The sequence below is a fragment of the Drosophila subpulchrella genome, chromosome 3L (assembly GCF_014743375.2).
Source record: "Drosophila subpulchrella strain 33 F10 #4 breed RU33 chromosome 3L, RU_Dsub_v1.1 Primary Assembly, whole genome shotgun sequence".
NCBI classification, from domain to species: domain Eukaryota; kingdom Metazoa; phylum Arthropoda; class Insecta; order Diptera; family Drosophilidae; genus Drosophila; species Drosophila subpulchrella.
Window position 1 is genome coordinate 17,821,767 of NC_050612.1, and position 20,175 is coordinate 17,841,941.

Here is a 20,175-nt window from a genome sequence, read left to right on the forward strand (position 1 = left end):
TCGCCGCAAATAATTGCTTACAAATTTTGTGGCACAGATTTCCCTCATTAAATGATATATGTGTGTGTGGCGAGGGGAGACTTTCAAGCAGGTGCAGTCGTTCCCTCATAAATCTACCCCAAAATTACGATTCCAACTCCTTCACATGTGTGAACCGAACAAAGGGCACTCCACATATGATGTCATCTAATCTATTTTCATGTTGTTGAATTTATGATCTCTAACCAATCTAGTTAGCCATGCTCACTTAACAAAAATTGAAAACTTCTCCGCTATCTATGCGTCCATTGTGTGATTGAGGTGTATAGAATTTTTAAAGCATTAATCGTAAATTTTGATCGAATCGGAAGGGATACTTTGTCCACTTGGCCAACCCTTAACCACACAGAAAGGCACATCCTGTTGTCCTCCTGACCCAAACCAACACACAATATAAAGTACTGATTAGGAAGCGAAAAACAATAAATGGATCTGTGCTGCCACAGGGGCAGATGAGTAAATGGATGAATGCCACATTAGATGGCAACGGATGTCATTACGGATAATTTAAAGTGGCCCTTGGTCAGGAAAAGAAATTAAGAGAGACCGCAGACACCCTGCTATTGGCACTTGAAATATAGAAATTGTGCTCTGTATTCTATATACTTAAAGTTCTTAAATAAAAAAGCAAAACCAGGTTTTGTAATAAGTAATGGAGAGTTTGTAGCTAATACTCCTTAATTTAATAGCCTGAAAAGGAAGTCATAAACACCGCAGTCAATATCAGTCATCCTAGAAAAGAGGGGGCGACAACAATTGGTTGCGCCTCTGGAAAAAGGTCACTCCAAATAAATATGTCAAAATCATAATAGAAAACGAAATCGAAACCAACTCCAACGCATTTAATGATCCTTACTGTAAAGTCCCTTAAATTAGATTCACTCAATTGATTTTCGCCAAATGCCATTTCTCTTTGAACTTCGGTGGCATGTAGCGCATTTCACGTTGCACGCTCATTAGTTCAGGTAGGGTAAAAATATTGCCACAGTTCAAGGGCTAATATTAAGGGTCATGGGTCACACCTGAAAAGGGTTAGTTGAAAAAATAGTTGATTTATCTATAACTGAGTTATTTGGGAAATTTTTCCCATGCGTACTAATAAAAATTCATGTTTGTTTAAATATTTCTATGGATCAAATTTTTTTTGAGTTTGTACAACCCAAGAAAAATAAAAAAATTATTTAGTCTAAATACAGTAAAAAACAAGGAAGAACGCTATGGTCGAGTACCTCGACTATCAGATACCCGTTACTCACCTAAAGGGACCAAAGGGAAATGGAGATATGCAAGCAGCAAAGCGAGATTTAAATGCGCCACCTACCGGCGGAAGACAGATTTAAGCATTGTGGGCGTTAGGGTAGGCGTGGCAAATTTTTTTTGGATCAATCGATAGGCATTGACGAGACCAATACATTTCAGTTAAAATTTTTAATCTAGCATAAAAATTGTGGGCGCCACAGGCTTGGGCGGTTTGTGGGCGTTAGAGTGGGCGTGGCATATTCGCATAACAAACTTGCGCTGCGTACAAGGCTACGGAATCTAAATCTGAAATCCCAATACTCTATCTTTGATAGTTTCCGAGATATCCGCGTTCATACTTACGATTTTTTGACGTTTGTGGGCGGTTTGTGGGCGTTAAAGTGGGCGTGGCAAACTTTTTTTTAAGTCAATCGATAGGTATTGATAAGAACAATTCATTTCAGTTTAAATTTTTACTCTAGCATCAAAACTGTAGGAGCCACAGTTTTGGGCGGTTTGTGGGCGTTAGAGTGGGCGTGGCACTCTACTGAAACAAACTTGCGCTGCGTAAGAAGCTCAGGAATCTGCTCACCAAATCTCAATAGCCTAGCTCTCATAGTTTCCAAGATCTCAGCGTTCATCCGGACAGACGGACAGACGGACAGACGGACAGACGGACAGACGGACAGACGGACAGACGGACAGACGGACAGACGGACATGGCTAGATCGACTCGGCTGGTGATCCTGATCAAGAATATATATACTTTATGGGGTCGGAAACGCTTCCTTCTGCCTGTTACATACTTTCCGACGAATCTAGTATACCCTTTTACTCTACGAGTAACGGGTATAAACACTATTGTAAAAAGAGTGAAATATAACTTATAAATTCTAATTTGTTTTGGATAAAGAAAAATCATAAAAATCAAACTGCAGGTAACTAAAAAAGTCCTGAATATTGAATATAAAATGCGTTTTGATTTTTTCAGTAGAATGATGTTATTAAAATAAATACTCCAAATTTATTTTGATATTGTTGCGGTACAGATAAAAATATAAATTTAAAATTTAAAACAACTTAGTGATACAATTTTCTTCTTCCAAAAATAATAAATTTAGAACCCCCTATTACTTCTTCATGATGGCAAGGGTGGCATTGAAGATATTTCTCGCGGAGATGCCATACATATCAAGCAAAACAGCTGGTGGACCCGATCGCGGTACAGTGGGCACATAGAGATGCTTGACCACGAAGTTCCGATAGTCGGCCAGGGCACTGAGCACCGCCTCTCCCAACCCGCCCTGCTGGTAGTGATCCTCTACCACGACGATCCTTCCCTTGCACAGCTTGCCGTGCTTCACAATTAGTCGCACATCGAGGGGCTTCACTGTGAACGGGTCGATCACCCGGGCCGTGATGCAATCCTCCTCCAATCTCTCCGCCGCCGCCAGGCATTCGTACAGTGTGACCCCGGCTCCAATCAGGAGCACCTCATCCGATGGCTTCTGGCGCACCACCTTGCCCAGACCCACGGAGAACACCTCATCGTTGTTATAGATCACAGTGGTGTTCGGATAGGTTGTACGGATGAAGCACACGCCCTTCGTATTGGCCGCCAGTTCCACCGCCCTCTCCGTACTCACAGCATCCGTGGGATAGAAGACCGTACTCCCGGGTATACTTCGGAACATGGCTATATCCTCCAGTCCCATCTGCGAGGGTCCATCCTCTCCGATGCTGCAGCCACAATGGGAGCCCGCGAAGTTCACATTCGTATGCGAAATGGCACCCATGCGAATCTGGTCAAAGGCCCGGGTGAAAAATGTGGCATATGTAGAGACGAAAGCCACCGTGCGTCGCCGACAGGTGGCGCCCACGGCAACGCCCACCAAATTCTGCTGCGCTACGAAGCACTCGATGAATCGCTCCGGAAATGCATTCCTCATTTTATCCGCATACGTGGAGTTTTTGGTATCGCCATCGAGGGCTATCACCCGGCTATTATCAGCCGCGATCTTGGCCAGAGCGGTTCCATAGGCCAAACGAGGGGCCACCGAATCTCCCAGCCGATAATTGGGCGGACTGCACAGCATTATGTTGTTGATATTCACCTCGGGGGCGTGGCCACACTTTCCCAGCTTTTTGGGCGCCAAACGCACGTTCGGATTGGCGATCAGCAACTGCACAAGGGGTTTTAGATTTTATTGATATTTCATATTCAGAATTATCATTACCATTACCATAAAATACTACTATTTTCTGGGCGAAATATTTGCAGAGTATTACTATTTTTAATAGTTATAGTTCTCAGAGTTTCTGCGATGCCTTAAAGTACATCGAGCTACATGGATTTACATATTTGGAATGCTTTTTAATATGTTAGTAATTAAGAATGAATTTATAAATCTTTATAGTTCTTGGATCCCTATATCTCACACAACATGATTGACGATCATTTTCAATAGTGTTCATTATATAAATTCCTAATGGATTTTATATAGCTTAGTATAAAAATAAGACTTATGTAAATTTGAGTTGAGGTTGTAGCTAAGGTAAAACTCTTTAAAGCATTTAAGTGCATATAACCCTACCTGTAAGTGTTTTATAGCTGCTTCGGCCCTTTTTCCTAGTGGCTGACCGTGCATCTCGTCGACTCCCTCGACTCCCAAAAAGTCCTTTCCCTTAATGGTTCTGGCTAAAAGAGCAGTGGGCTTGCCCTTGGTGTTGGCCGCATTTTGAAAGGCCTTGACCAGTTCATCGATGTCATGGCCATTTAAGACTAAAGCATTAAAGCCAAAGGCATCCAACCTCTCCCGGTAAGTCTCCATTTCGGCGGCAATATCGGAACAGAAGAACTTGTTCATGTCGAAGATCACGCAGAGGTTGTCCAGGCAGTAGTGACCAGCAAAGTGGAGCGATTCCCAGACGGCTCCCTCGGCGGCTTCACCATCGCCGACGAGGACATAAGTGCGATAGTCGGCCTTGTCCATATACTTTCCCACATAGGCCATTCCGGCGGCCACGGAGATGCCCTGTCCCAGGGATCCAGTGCCCACATCGATGAAACTCAGTCTAGGGGTTGGATGACCCTCCAGATCGCTATCCACCTTCCTCAAATTCCGCAGCTCCTCCACCGGAAAGAGTCCTGCCTCCGCCCATGCGGCGTACAGAATGGGCGCGGCATGTCCTTTGGAAAGGATCAATCGATCGCTGGAAGGATCTCGGGGATGCTTCAGGTTCAGGCGCATCTGATGGAAGAACAGCACCGTCATTATCTCAGCCAGCGAGGCACAGGACGTGGGATGACCCGACTTGGCCGCCTGCGTGGAGGTGATCGAGTGGATACGCAGCTTCTGGGCCACGTCCTTCAGGTTCTGCAACACCTTACTGTCCAGCTTGGGGTTCGACATTTTCACAACCGAATTTTGACTACTTCTGAAAGCCCAACCAAAGACTGACAGTTGATCAATGACTTATGACTAAAAACGATCTTTAAAATATTTAAATTTAAAAAAAAAATAAAGTTCGTAAATTTTATTAGATATCCGGAAGGAACTAGAAGTTTCGCATGTAACGGATGAATTACTTTTTCAGCTGTCTGAAAATTTGTTACTAAAAATATCCCTTGAGCAATAAATGGTGAAAAATTCCCACAACGTACTCCTATAAAAATGTTTCTTTTATGGTTTTACTGCATTTTTTATTAATTGTAAATTTTCAGCAAATTGAATGCATCAAAACATCATCCCCACTCGAATCAATCAAATCGCCAAGAAACGCCATTAACAAATCAGAAGTCGTAAATATTTTGAAGGAAGAAACTCACAACAGAAAAAGGTATCCTCAATGGAAAAGGAATAAAAAATGCAGTGTGAATTTGCGGGTAAAAAATTGCAGTTCTCACAGCGAGTAAAAAGCGGAAAAAATAAACCCAAAATGCAGGACCAACCCTCTGGACCGATAAATGCCCATAAATGAGCCAAGAGGTGCAGTTTTGAAAACAGTTTAAATTTGATTTGGGTGCGAACTGAAATTGCGCGAGGGTTGCATTGGATTCTAACCCTTTCCCCGGGTCACCGAAGCGATTCGTCTGTCCGAGCGCTAAATAAATCATTTCTCTTCGATTAATTCGCTTGCTGACATGTGCACACTCACATGTCCCGACTGAAGGGGTTTGCTTGGAAATTTAAAAAAAGAAGGGGTTTACACATGGTTTCGGTTAAGCGACCGCTACTCATGTCAAATTTTGGCTTTTGCTCTCCTTTGTAGTGGCATGGAAAATTGTCCATGGCCGTGCAGTCATAAGTTATAAATTAGTTAAGTTCCCTTCGAGTACTTTAAAGTCAGCCGAGGGTTGCTCAAAAAAAAAATTAAAGGGGTACCCTCTTCCCCTTTTCCACGCCATTGAATTCGCTTCTTTATGTGTGTTTTTTGAAATTTTTAAGTGCATTGATTAATTTTTATTTTGATCGCTTCGAAATCAATATTGTTTGCAAATTTCCTGTAAATACCCGACGAAAGACATAGGCCCAGCAGTTGGTGTGTGTAATTTGTCGTCATTTGCAACGCCCAGCGATGCTCCCTTGATGTTTGCCACTTAGCAAAGGGTTCAATACCCATTGCCAATGTTGCGAGTTCGAATCCAAGCGAATTTATGTAGTGGAAGTGCGTTAAAAGAGTTTTGCAAGCTGATAGCCGTGAGAAAAGGGGATTAAAGAATTGGCATCTGGATCGCAGAATTCAAGTAGCATAATACAGGCTTGAATTGGAAGATATGTTATGGTGGCTGAAGATTGCTTTTAAATTTTATATATTTTTTACAAAAGAAAACAAAAAAATGCTTTTAATAATAGTGCAATAACTAGGTGACTACCAGCAAAGAAAATGAATAAAAACATATTACATGTTTTTAAGATGTTAAAAAAAATTATTTATTTAAAAAAAAAAGTTTTTTAATTTACCCGGTGCACTTATATTATTACAATAGGCCCCTGTACTACAAAACAGTAATTTTGAGTTTTTATATCCAAAATCCTCTTTATGTATAGGCCGCTTACTTATTTATATCCTTTATTTTATTATATTAGCATCATTTTATTTGACTAATTTTAGGACCAAAAGAAGACTTAATTAATGCCTGACAGCTGTACCAAGAGCCTTTCCCAATCGAGGATGTGAAATGCATGAAAAATCGCATTCCGATCCGGGATAAATGTTCCCAGGCTAAGCAGACACTCGACTGCCATGGGACAGTTGACTAAGTGGAATCGATTGACCTATGTCCAAGCTCATTTATTGATTCCGTCCATTTGCATAGGACCTATCTACGATTCCCCTCCCTTTGATCTGATTGCGACGCGTGTCCGGTTCGCCGATGCAAATTGGTCACACCCTTCAGATGTCAAAAGAAATATCGACAAATCGATTTGCATGGAAGGGAACTAATAATAACTTTTGCCCGGGGTGACATAATTGTTCGAGGACCAGCTTGACCAGCCTGCGTTCCATCATAACTCATAATAATGAAGTGCAAATGCCTATGTGCTACCCTGGGCATAATCGGCTTTCAATCCAAACAAAAGGACTCTGCTTCGTAGAAGTCACGTGCCTGCCTTTTAATCCGTGTCCTCGACTTTCCTTTCTTTTCCAGGGTGAAAGTCCTGCCTGGCGAATTTGTTACGCTTTGATTTCTCCTTTTTGCGACGTGATCCCTTTTCCCTCCTTTTATTGTCTTGTCTGGACATTTGGTCGCTACCTACTTGAAGTCGTGCCCTTGATTAAATTATCTCAGTTTATCCCTGGGCTAGAAGTGAGTCGCTCTCGTGGCGGAGATAATTTTATTTGTGGGATTTTTCTCCCGACCGATTTAGATTGAGTTGTTGGCTTGGAAAAGGGTTATAAGGATGCGGAAACCTTGGTTGACAATTAAGAGCACATCCTTTTACAAGCTAGAGAGTCTTAAAGGATATATTAACCTAGCGTTCTATTTTTTGGAATTGTTTTGTTGATAGACCCAAGTGATAATTACATATTTCGTCTATTGGGCTTCAAAATACTTATCAACCTCAGAATATCGAACCATTTATTAATATTAAATTCATACTAAAACTTCTTCACTTCAGTTTTACAGTTTTAGTGCTTAACCCTTATCGATTACCATCGCTCTAACTGATAAATCGAAGTTAGGACCACCATCTGCTTCAAATATCAAGGAGAAGTTTAGATACAAGGTATATATTCCCTAGACTCCCGACAGTTCAAACACCGTTGGTGTCTAATGATTGGCCAACTACCAAAGTAGGTGGCACTGATTTAATAGGAGCTCGGTGGTCTCCGTTTTCCGAGTTCTTCTACAGCCCCCTCCCCATAAATACGCTCCTTATGTCTGTCTCTATTTTCAATTTCGTTAATGACCCAAAAGTGGCGTAAACCAATTTATACCGAGTCGGAGTCTCGCACACAAGACAAATAATAGCGCAGCAGGACATTGACAACAACACCCGGGCAATAGATGAGAAGGACACAGAGAAAAAAATTATAAATTATGAAATAAATACCTATAAATATAAAATTATAAATTAAAAATATTATACGCTTAAGTAGACTTTGTTTTTATTATTACTTAAGTAATTAATCACAATTTCCATAGCCATCCCCTTTCAGTTCCTCTAATTCCCCTTTCAATTCCCCTAATTATAAACATCTCATGGTCTTACACATATTAATTTATTATTTACATAATTCTGACCTCTTACATTCATTCCCTAAATCAAGAATTTCTTTTGACATTATTTTTCTCAGTGTGGCAGAGTGAAGCAGATTGGTAGGTAGAATCGAAACGTAGAAACGAGACTGTCGACCGGTAATTGACTGCCGCTGATGGTCACTGGCCAAAATGCCGATAATGAAGCGCAATTGTGTTCAACTGATGGTCAGAAACAAATTTCGTTCGGGGCAATTAATCATACACATTCGGGGACTGAAGGAGTTACAAACTCATGGCTTTTCTTTTCTACAATTTTAAGGTGTTGCCTCGTAAAAATAAATCATTTGGAAATTCTTTCTTCGCGTGTTGTTTGTGGACCCTAGACAACCTCCTGCGGTTTTGTGGGTGTTGACACACGTTTTTTTCGGCGGGATACAGTTTAGATTTCTCCAACTGGCAGTTGGGTCTATGAATCATGAAATTAATGAATAGTCGGCAGTAAATGTCAATCCAGGAATCTCAAGAAGGCTTTGCTCAACTTGACTTAACTTCAGTTTGCCCTGGTCTTTAACATCAAACAATTAACCGGCGAAGCTTTCATTGTCGGCACTTTGATATTTGATTTGCTTCTTTTTCCGGACAGACCAAGTGGATATGGATACAGATACCCCCATCCCATCAAAGAATCTTCGTTTGTGGCCATATTGCGTTTCACTTTCGCTCCACATATGTATACAGGCTTTTCGCATTTGGGGGCGTTGTTTGCCTGGCCCCTTTCCGCTTTCCACTTTTCCGACTTGGTTTTTGCACGAAAACTGGGTCACTGATGTCGCCCGTTTGTTTGTTCAATGCGAGGGTTCCTTCACGGGTTAGTGTACTTTACTGCTAAAATCAATAGACTAGCTCACTGTAATTAGCTTGGACTTAAAGTGCATGCCATGCGAAGTTCAGGTTCTGGGTAGGTGGAACTTCCATTGTTGTGAGTCATTACCAGAGGGATTAACGGCTTTGAATATTATATGTCAAGCCATATCATGAAGCTTTACCTATTAAGTGAACAAAACAAATGCTAGTGTTCTTAAAGTTCATTGCTTCAAAAAAATCTCTTAAAAAAATAGAATAATTTTGTATTTACTCAAATTTATTAACAGTATAGAAAAGATCACAAAACAGTTACAGTATTGATCATGCAGAAAAAAATTTATATTACCAAAAAAAAATTCTTTAATCAAAAACCTTTTATCTAAAGTTTAGAGTTCATTATACCCGTTACTCGTAGAGTAAAAGGGTATACTAGATTCGTCGGAAAGTATGTAACAGGCAGAAGGAAGCGTTTCCGACCCCATAAAGTATATATATTCTTGATCAGGATCACCAGCCGAGTCGATCTAGCCATGTCCGTCTGTCCGTCTGTCCGTCTGTCCGTCTGTCCGTCTGTCCGTCTGTCCGTCTGTCCGTCTGTCCGTCTGTCCGTCTGTCCGGATGAACGCTGAGATCTTGGAAACTATGAGAGCTAGGCTATTGAGATTTGGTGAGCAGATTCCTGAGCTTCTTACGCAGCGCAAGTTTGTTTCAGTAGAGTGCCACGCCCACTCTAACGCCCACAAACCGCCCAAAACTGTGGCTCCTACAGTTTTGATGCTAGAGTAAAAATTTAAACTGAAATGAATTGTTCTTATCAATACCTATCGATTGACTTAAAAAAAAGTTTGCCACGCCCACTTTAACGCCCACAAACCGCCCACAAACGTCAAAAAATCGTAAGTATGAACGCGGATATCTCGGAAACTATCAAAGATAGAGTATTGGGATTTCAGATTTAGATTCCGTAGCCTTGTACGCAGCGCAAGTTTGTTATGCGAATATGCCACGCCCACTCTAACGCCCACAAACCGCCCAAGCCTGTGGCGCCCACAATTTTTATGCTAGATTAAAAATTTTAACTGAAATGTATTGGTCTCGTCAATGCCTATCGATTGATCCAAAAAAAATTTGCCACGCCTACCCTAACGCCCACAATGCTTAAATCTGTCTTCCGCCGGTAGGTGGCGCATTTAAATCTCGCTTTGCTGCTTGCATATCTCCATTTCCCTTTGGTCCCTTTAGGTGAGTAACGGGTATCTGATAGTCGAGGTACTCGACCATAGCGTTCTTCCTTGTTTTTTCTATGTGTAGGTTGTGCATTCCTCAGTCTTTTTAAAGTATTTGTGATCTGTAAAATCCTTCTCATTTAAGATAGTTCAAAAAAACATTTTTCTTTAGTGTGCTTTTATTTGTTCAACATTTTATTTCAACATTTTCCAATTCCACAAGTAAGGCTTTCCGTCTTATTTAGCGAGGATACACTGTGGATTAAAATATGTTAGTCTATATTTCAACATATGTTCCTTTTACTCACCTGGATTTCCACCACTCATATGACCAGTTTGAATTTGGGGACTGGCCATGGCCATACCTGTTGATGGAATATAGCTGGTTGAGGATGCGGGCATCTCGTAGCCATAAGGACTTGAATAACTGGAAAACAAAGTAATTTTTAAAAGTTATAAAAGGCGTAATAAATTAATTTTTAATTGAATTTTTAAATATTTTAATTTCTGAACTCAAGCAAATGTAATATTTTTCAAGGGCTTGCAAAATCTTACCTCATCTGACTCAGAGGATAGGAGTTCATGTTCATTTCACAGACACCGCCCATGGCATAGACCTGACCTCCGGCGCCCATCTCAGCCAGGCCAGCGGTTCCAGCTGGACCGCAGATGGGACAGGATTCGGGGGTCATGCCGCCGTCTATGCCATTGGGGAAGTGGTTGAAATGATTGCCATCGTTGGCAAATGGTTTGTAATCAGATGAATACACTGTTTGGGTCTGCAGTGAATCGTTCAAAAAGCCCGTATTATGTCCATAGAAGTTGGGGGCATGCATTGCCATCGATTGGGGAAAGTATTGTTGGGAACCTAAATAAAAATGGTATTGTATTAAGATTTTAAAAAAAGTTTGATTTAATACCTGAAACTGGGTGGTTGTAATATTGTTGAGCACCCAGAGGGGAACAAAAAGCTTGCTGTGTATTCTCATAAGGGGGTCCCGCAGGATTCACTAAAAACAAAAACGGTTACAAAAAAGGTTGAGAATTAAGAAAAAGATATTATACGTACCGGTATTAAAACTGCCAAACATTTGCTGATAACCTACATAAATATTATAGTTAAAACCCTTGTTGTACGTTATTGATAATTTTTACCTTCATTGGGATTGGTATAAATTTGTTGATTACCCTGAGGGATGCCATTGTAATACGGCTGAGTTTGAGCGTTGGCAAAGGATTGTTGAATTCCTGTATTTTGAATAATCATATTTATATTATAAAATATTATATTATTATTCCTAACAATTTTTTTTTACCTTGTTGGGTAGAGGCACAACACTGCTCAACACTTTTCTGGTACTTTCGCATGAAGTCTGCCATTTCAGAGTTGTTTGGATTTTGATTGGATGAAGCACTTGCAACATTGGGAAGACAACTTTCGGCAGAAGATGATGAAGTGCCTCTTGATGTGGTTCCCATGTTCAAATTGTGTTGGCCACCGCCTCCTCGTTGCATTTGATCCACTTGCATGGCCGGCATGGAGTACATTGGATTGCCAGGATAATTACCTGGTGTAGAGAAACAGTAGATGGGAAATCCAGTACTGGGATCAACGCCCATGGGCACTGGCATCAGCTGCTGTTCCTGGCGAGGATTTCCCTGAACGGAATGGCAAAAACCGTTTTGCTGACCAGATTCTCTGATCTGACCACAACAGCTGCAGGGATCCTTGGAGCAGCAAGAATTTTCACAGGCAGTCAAAGTGGGACCACTGGGTCTGTTGACAATGGTCTCATCCGATCCTGAGCCGACCTCCGGCAGAGAATGTCCATAGCTGTAGTAGCTGGAGTTTTGGGACATTTGCTGGGTCGAACAGGATGGAGATTCCATCTGTCCTGGTCCACAAGGAATTCTGGAATTCAAGTTCTGGCCACTTGTGTTAGAAGATTGCCAGCTACAGGAAGGTAAGCCAGTGGGATCTAAGATGATATTTTAATTAGGTGTAAGAAGAATAAATAAACTGATTAAAAAATAAATTAATAGTATCTACCCCAACTATATTATAATTACTATTTGTTCTAAAAACTTACATTCGTTATAGCTGTAATCGCGGTAATCCATTGTTTGTCCTTTTTGTTGAATCATTTGACCCGATGCTATGCGAAATTGTGAGCTATGCGCCAACCATCAGAAAAACAAATACAAATCAGTAAAAATATTTTAACTCACTAACGAACGCTCATCTGCTTAAGAAACCCGGTATAATCGCTATCAGCATCTGCCTCAGAATTAGTTTTCTCCGGTTTTGGTGTAGAACAATTTTCCGAGAAACCCGTTTTGACCTTTTCCTGATCAGATTTTGGTATTGCACTTTTATTTTGAGCGCTTAGATCTTGGGCACTCTTCGACTTGTATGTTTTGCAGACATCTTCAAAGCTTTCGATTGAGTTTAGTATTTGACGGATTTCCTCATCCTGCTCGCCGCCCAAAGAATCGGTATTTTCATCGTTCTTCTCCGAGGTGTTCATAATGATTACCAGATGGAAGTATTTGTCGAGCTTCGCTGTTTTACGACACCAATAAGATATCTAGCTCATTCCTAAATGTTTTGAAATTTTGATTTCCTTGTTAGAAATAAATTATATCAATACGAATATTTCCTTCTTTACCTTTGCCTACTTAGTTCTAGTAATGACTACTTATTGTCAAGAAAGGAAGCGCCTGCTATTTTATCCAGACGCTTAAAAATAAATTGAATGGTATATCTTTTAAATCGTTTATTGTGGCATTTTTGATTATATTTATTATTTTATAAAGTCTTCATTATATGTCTTCGTTGTTTATCTAAAATAAATATATAAGAAGACAATCTATTGCAGGACTAAAATAAATCACTGGCTTTTAATAGGTTATAAATCAAAACGGTCTTTTTCGGCTGATTCTACCTTACTTTTAAAATTCTTATATACATTTTGTTCTTTAAACAACCTGTGACTCAATGGAATACCCACCCATTTGCAGTTCCCACCTGGCTATCTCAGATCAGTTTAACATATGTGGCACCAATTTAACTAAATTAACTACAAATATGTTATCATAAACTGTCTCTCTGTTGACCATAATTGCAGGCGCTAAAAACGAATTCCATTTAAAGGGAGACCCGAATAAAACTCGATCCAGGACACGCGACCGGCACTATAAGAGCATTTGCATACCCTATAATTTCCCCCTCGCTTATCATCGCCAAAAAATCAAGCCACACGCGAAAAAAAAGGTTGGCGAAGGACCCTAATTTCCAGGTCACTTATTGTCATGTCACGACAATTAAACAGTTTTTTGTGCTCTGGTTCCAGTGCGCTTTTGAGCGATTTAAATTAAGATAGGCGGCAAATTAGCGGCCCGAAATGTTTGCATAATTATTATTTGACTGGCGAACTTATCAGGCGCCGCTGATCGCTGCTGCCACAGATGTTACACTTTTTCCACTTCTGGGGTTAAATGGGTTTCCGGGCTCGTTAAAGGGTACACCCTCGTCCCCTTTGACCCCGATGACTTGGACATTAGCGGCACAGACTGAGATCTGCGGTTAAGCGTAGCCTTTGCTTTTTAACCCTTTTGGGCGGAGTGTGCCTGGCATGACACAACGGGAAAATTCTCAGCCTGTCTGCGGGCAACCAAAAATGGTTTTTCCCTTTCAAGGTGACATATTGGTTTTCACGATTAAGATCACTAAATGTTTACTTACTCCTCCTTTTCCTGCCCGACTGATTGTCCTTTGCCATTGCGTTGTTAAAAAGGGTTATTCTAGCATGGGGTTAAGGGGTTTAGTTCAACAGTGGTTAACTTCAACGAAGTGACGTGAATATTAGTGAAATATTAAAAATTGAGTTAAGCTAAATAAAATTATTTTCCAAAATGCCACTACATATCTGAGGTTTTCAAGGATGACTTTCTGAGACCTTGTTTTTATTTGTTTAGTCTTAATGAAGTTAAATGTTAAAATTAGAAAATAATCAATATTTATTGGGAACTTATTTTATTACTAAAAAAGCTTCTAATGTTTGCATAACTGAGTCGTTAGATCTTCCAGAATATATAAGAAATCCAATTTTTCTTCAATTAATTCCAATTTTTGGCTTGAAATTTGGGATCTGAAAAGGTAGAATAATAAAACAAATATTTTGTTTTATAAAATTGTATTTATTTTTTTCTTGTTTGTCTTATAAAAATTTTAATTGCTTACAAATGCTAATTTTATACATTTGATTAATTTAAATATTTTTTTGTTTAATTTGCAATGCCAAAACTGAAAGTAAAATATTTTGAATTTTGCTAAAATCAATATTAATGGTAAAATACATTTCGACTTGTAATATTCTTGATTATTCGTATCAAAATTGCTTAAATGTGTTGCTTTGTTTCATTTAATATTTTTGGTTCGGCGGTTTTTGTATTCTATTTGTTGTAGCTAGATTGTAGACATTTTGTATTTTTCATTTTCTTTCATTTCTTTTTGTAAACATATAAAATTTGCTGTTTGCTTAAAATCTATTTTGTACAATTGAGTTGTTGTCTTTTGTTGTCCTTGTTGCTGCGGTTGCATCTTTGTTTGTTTGTTGGTTCTGTATTGTAGTTCTGTATTTAATATTTAGGATTTATATATGTAAGTAGTTGAAATGCAAAAGTTTGACAATTAGTTTTTAGTTGAGTACGATACTTGTGGTTTTACTCGTATGTATAGACACTAATTAGGTTTATGATAATTACACACATTTCTCTTCCTGCCCTCCAAATGATGTGAAGTAATAATGTATTTTTGAACCAACCGGGAAACCTTTGCTTGCAAAATTAAACACTTTCCTCAAACTGAAAACGGAAAATTTGACATCCAAAAAAAGTAACAAACAATCAATATCACTTTAAGCAAATCGATGACAAATTTTGAATTTTCCTCTCTCTCTCAAAAATAGTTTAAAAATAGTTTTCTTATTTTGCTGTGGAAATATCCCATTTTTTACAAATCTCCTTCTCCTCATGTGTCCATACCCAAAAAAGAAATCACAATGCGCTTTGATTGAGCCTGCCTTTCCCGGAAAATCGCTAGGATCTTCTCTCTACCCAGATGAAAAATGGAAATCAAATCTAGTTTTCCTTGGAGGTGGCATCGGTCACATCGTCTTCATCGTTGTTCTGACTGCCGCTGCTGATTTCGAAGGATATTTGTATGACCGTCGGTCGTCGATGGCTGGAATTGTAGCTGTAGATTCTCAGAGCGTAGCAGAAGATCTGGGCCAAAAGATCCCAGCATCCGAACTCCGACATGGTCATCGATCCCTGCTGACTGCCCAGTGGCACGGAAATGTTGGCTCGGAACTGAGGCCGATGTTGCTGCTGTTGGTGTTGCTGCTGCTGCTGCGATGGTTGCGGTTGCTGCGGTGCTGCAGCAGGTGTTGCAGTTGTCCTAGGACTCGTGGCTGCCTGCTGGCCATTTTGCTGATAGCTTCCGGCCAACAATTGGGCCTGGTCGGGTATGAAGTAGGCAATGGCCATTTTTGTGTTTTATTTTATAAAAAATATTATTTTTAAATTTTATTTTTTAAGTTTTAAAATTTTTTTAATATATAGCTTTTGGTATATATTTTATAATTTTTTTAATGTCTTAGAAAATTGTATTCCATTCACTGCTGGCACTTTTTGTTCTTTTCAAGTCTTTATTTTTCGTCTTAAGCACTGGCAAAATTTTTCTGACTCATTTGGCGGGAAAATGTACGTGGAAAACTTGTCGCTTTTCGACCAACTTTTCTTTCGCTTCCGCCTGTTATTCAATGTTCTCTGGTCGAGGTTTCAGCGTGGACTGGCTGCAAATATCCTTGCTGCAGTCGCATTTATAAAATAGCTCTCTCCCTTTTCCTATCGGAAGCAGAGTTCCTCTCTCTTGGTGAGTGTCACCCTCCCAATTGCCACCACCCCCCAGGAAGTGTGTGTGTATTGTGTGTGTGCTTTGTTTATGCCAACAACCAACCAATTGAACCACCAACCACAGGGCCTCACACCACCGACAAAGTGCCACCACCACCGCCGGTTTACCACCCCAAAGAACACGGCTGCCTTTGTTACCTTTACTTCGGAACTGTGAAAGGGGAGGGAAAGTGGCCGGAAAACGGAGAGAGAACCGGGAAATGAGAGAGAAATTGGGGAAAAACGTTTTACGTAGCGGCGTTACGTCAACTGAAACGTAAGCTCTTCAGAGTTCGCTTTTCGAGGGTGGTTTCGAATCCATTTCGAATTTCAGGGGTTTACTTGGCTTGACTTAGTCTAGCGGGTTCTATCCATTTTGAGGGGAAGTTTTCTTATTTCGAAGTTCGAATTTGGTTTTACAAACACTTTTCTATGGGTTGCTCAACGGATGAATCAACAATTGTTTGTAAGGACTTTTTTGGTTCACATAGAAACTGATAAACCGGAAACTATATATTTTCAAAAAACATATTTTTAAAAGGAAAATGTATTTTCTTCACACATATTTAATTCTATTTTTTTAATTGACTTCTAATGCATATATCATTTGAGAACTTTTAAAGCTATAACTAGTATTTGTTATTTAAATAAAGTCAATTCTACTTCAACAAACTATATGGAGTCCCCTTTAACTCAGAACCTCTTATAACCAGTAACCTGCATTTGTGGTAAACCTCCTTCAACTCAAAAGCTTTTAAGGCCAAATCCTTATAGCAAAACTCGTACGAAATGGTCCTTGAAGACTCCCCCATATCAACCTTAAACTTGACCAACCCAAGGAATACCCAAATGGCTTGACCTTCACGCTAAATCATTTCCAGCTCCCTCTCAAACATTTTCTGCTGACGACAATTTTAACCTTGGAAAGTGTTTGCTCCTAGCTCCCCTATTTTCCTGCGTGAACTGCAGCTCATCCATTATGATAAGCTGTTCCCGGATAGTTGCAAACTCAAGGAACCAGGGGTGGAGGTAAAGGGGCTTTATAAATGTAACCTTTAAAAGGAATCAACAAAAATATGTTTTTTGATTTGAAACTTTTAAAAATTATATAAATAAATTCAAGTCTTTTTTGTTCAGTCTTGAGGACTTTAATCTATTTGATTACTTTGTTAATTAAAAATGTTTTTAATATTCAAATGGATTCAATTATGACCAGGATGTTGACTTTTATTTAAACTATAATTATTTTATAAGACCCTTTTTTAACTGCTCCTTTGTGTAACATGTTCAATAAATGTCACTTAAGCTGTGGCACTTTAACATTTTATAAAAGGATTCCCGGGGAGCAGAAAGCAGTATGCCAATCGAGCTGATTTCCTCCCTCCATGTAACATTTTCGCTGAGGGAGCTCTAACAAAGTTTCAAGGCCATTGCCAAGGCCAAGGGGACACCATTTGTGGGTGCTGTTCCACAAGTTCCCTACCGGCAAAAGCTTTTTTCTTACTCAATTGGACTCAAGGTCATGCCGGCCGGCGTTTCCTCCCACTTTTAGCTCTTCTCCCACTTTGTGCGTGTGACCTTGACAATGAAATTCGTTTAGGGAGCCCAGCTCCTCCGAAGAAATTGTGGGTTTAGAGAGGGCGAGCTTTTCTTGACACAGTTGACAGCACGTGCTCTTTATATTCTCGTATATATATAAATGCCAAGCTCAAGGTCGCTGGCTATCGATTTGCCCAACTTGAGGGTACTGGAAAAGTTAGGACAAAAGTAGGGGCTGCGATTATAACTTTTTTGGCGGTTAACGGCTAATGAGGTGAAGCAAGTCAAAGTTCCTTTTTGTTGTTAAACAACTGAGTTTTATGTAGTGAGAGAGCGATTAAAGTAAGGTCTTTTGAAATGGTTTAGAAAATGGGGACCATTAGAATTGCACTCTTATTATACACATATTTAAGAAAGTTTACTTCTGGGTTCAACATTTAAGCCAAAGACAATAATACTTGTGCAATTTTTGTAAATATCTCTTTGTACTTAGGGTAAACGCTATTCTTTAACACGGCTTTTTAGTTATTTTGTAGTTTGCTTAAATTTATATAAATGTACAAAATAAAAATAGGAAGTCCAACTAAAAGCTGTTTATTATGTATCAGATTACCTAGATTTTAGAGTTCTTTTAATATGATTTTTATTTATTTTTAATAACGTATCGTTTTAAATTTTTTATCATATATTTCCAACAAAAAGGTTTCTAATACACAAACCATTCTCCTATTAATTAATCATTTATAACGCTTAAAATCCAAATCACATAAACAAATTATGTAATAAACCCATTTAAACCAGAGAACATATACTGAAATATAACCAGACCTGTTAGCTAACCAGTTAACCAACCATACCTATCTCTTTATTCTCCCCCTACTAAATTTTACGACAGATGTTAATACATCAATCCTTATTCACCTTGCCCATCGGCCGTGAACCACTTTTCCCTTACCGTAACATTATTTATAATTTCTGCTACATACTTTCATTTAGCAAATATGCAGCCACAGTAATCATAGCGAAGAAATATCATCTCAGGAGAGATTCTCCCCTAACCCAGGGAAATGCATGTATGGACAATATGTTAGCATCACTTAAACCCCAACGAGTCCTTTTGCGAATAGTCCCAATTGCGGGATGTGTGCGTGTAACTACTTAAGCCTCATCATACGCGTTTTAATGCCCATCATCGGCCAATATCCAGCGGCCCATCATTATGTCTTCCTACAAGGACCTCGACATTCCTGCCCCCTTACCACCACTTATCCCGCTTTTGCAGTCCGGTCTGTGCAATTATTTCATGCATTGTTCAAGGATTGCTCGCAGAAATTTTCTTTTTGCACAATGTGAAAGGGCCAAAGTGTTGTCAGGGGATTTCGAACCCATGGACAATGGGCTCCAGAGAGAGAAACGGAACGGAAATGGCAACAATGCCGAGCTGCCAGTGCTGTTCAGTAAACAATTGACCGTGCACTTGGAAAAACAGAAGTAATTGTAATAATTAGATGAGTTATAAAGAAAGCTTACAGAAAAGTGGTAGCTTGGAAAAATAAATATTAAACCAATAGTTATAAGAATTGATTAGGTAATAGTTAAAATGTAAAGCACTGTTATCACTACCATTTTTATATTACATATTTTTTTCTTTTATTTTTGAAAGTGTATTCTACGTTTTGGTTGGGTCTGCAGGATTACGCACCGGTTTACAAGATGCGACCGGGCACTTAATGATTTCCACTTATGCACTGCAGACATCATCATCGCCATCAAAATCGGTAGAGGGCCGTGCAAAGTGCATTGAAGGCTCACATCAAGTGTCCGTTGGTGTGTCTGTTCCTCTGCTAATCTATATGTAAATTTTCGCCCAACACCACAGACAGCTAACCGCCCAAATCGAAGCTGTAAATACCCTAGGATATCATCGAAAAATACTCCCCCTTCGACCACACCCACGCATGACGTCATGCCAAGTGTTTGACAAATGGCTTAAAAGGGCTAAGACAAAAAGGCAAGTGATGGCCAGGGAGTGGGAAATCGCTGACAACATACTAAAAACTTGACAAAGTGTGCTGGCAAGTGTCAGGCCCAGGACCCAAGACTTGGAAAATGGAAAGTGGAAAAGGACCAGGACCCACGTCCTTTGCATACGTGTTGGGAGATGTGTAAGTGTGCGCAAAAGATAAATAATCATGTGATATCATCTGAGGCGTTGGCGAGAACTTTTTAGCCCAGTCACCGACGCCAAAAATTAATTTCATACATTTTAAAATTTCAATTTATTTTGCCTTGCACGAACGCGCTGCGTCTTCAAGCAGACAATGATGGCATAGGGGAAAGTCCCCAGAAAATGGAAGCCAGGAGGGGTTTCCCAGCCGGAAAAGACACCACAACCCCCTCGGCCATGTGTGTCCTCATTTGGCTTTTGTTTTTCTTCAGCTCGTCCTTTTTTCACACTTGTCACTTGCATTTTTGACATTTCAGTTAGCAAAAGGATGGGAAAGAATGATGATGACTGCGCGAAGAAAAGGACAATGAGGGGTTTTGCAGGGATTGCAGGGATGCCGGGGGCGGTATGTGTCAGCTCCTTAATTAATTATG

The 20,175-nt window shown here is 39.7% G+C and overlaps 3 protein-coding genes across 4 annotated transcripts; all 3 read right to left on the reverse strand.

Moving 5' to 3' along the window:
* Nucleotides 1-2,282: 2,282 nt before the first annotated feature.
* On the reverse strand, nt 2,283-4,746 carry LOC119553619 (transketolase-like protein 2). Its single transcript, XM_037864084.1, has 2 exons — nt 3,873-4,746; nt 2,283-3,461 (listed from the first exon to the last, which is right to left on the reverse strand). The coding sequence occupies exons 1-2, from the start codon at nt 4,689-4,691 to the stop codon at nt 2,409-2,411; spliced, it is 1,872 nt and encodes a 623-aa protein (XP_037720012.1). The 5' UTR covers nt 4,692-4,746; the 3' UTR covers nt 2,283-2,408.
* Nucleotides 4,747-10,248: 5,502 nt separating this feature from the next.
* On the reverse strand, nt 10,249-12,764 carry LOC119553657. Of its 2 annotated transcripts, XM_037864145.1 has the most exons (10): nt 12,747-12,764; nt 12,307-12,676; nt 12,168-12,250; nt 11,394-12,056; nt 11,233-11,325; nt 11,147-11,179; nt 10,998-11,087; nt 10,633-10,945; nt 10,386-10,504; nt 10,249-10,332 (listed from the first exon to the last, which is right to left on the reverse strand). In XM_037864145.1, exons 2-10 carry the CDS (start codon nt 12,603-12,605, stop codon nt 10,319-10,321), a joined length of 1,707 nt encoding a protein of 568 aa, XP_037720073.1. In that variant the 5' UTR covers nt 12,606-12,676; nt 12,747-12,764; the 3' UTR covers nt 10,249-10,318. The 2 variants fall into 2 exon arrangements, with proteins under 2 accessions (XP_037720073.1, XP_037720072.1); XM_037864144.1 differs by lacking the exon at nt 12,747-12,764 and having other exon boundaries at nt 12,307-12,739.
* Nucleotides 12,765-14,398: 1,634 nt separating this feature from the next.
* Nucleotides 14,399-15,919, reverse strand: LOC119553910 (cell death protein Grim). Its single transcript, XM_037864586.1, has one exon. It carries the CDS (start codon nt 15,625-15,627, stop codon nt 15,220-15,222), a length of 408 nt encoding a protein of 135 aa, XP_037720514.1. The 5' UTR covers nt 15,628-15,919; the 3' UTR covers nt 14,399-15,219.
* Nucleotides 15,920-20,175: the final 4,256 nt, after the last annotated feature.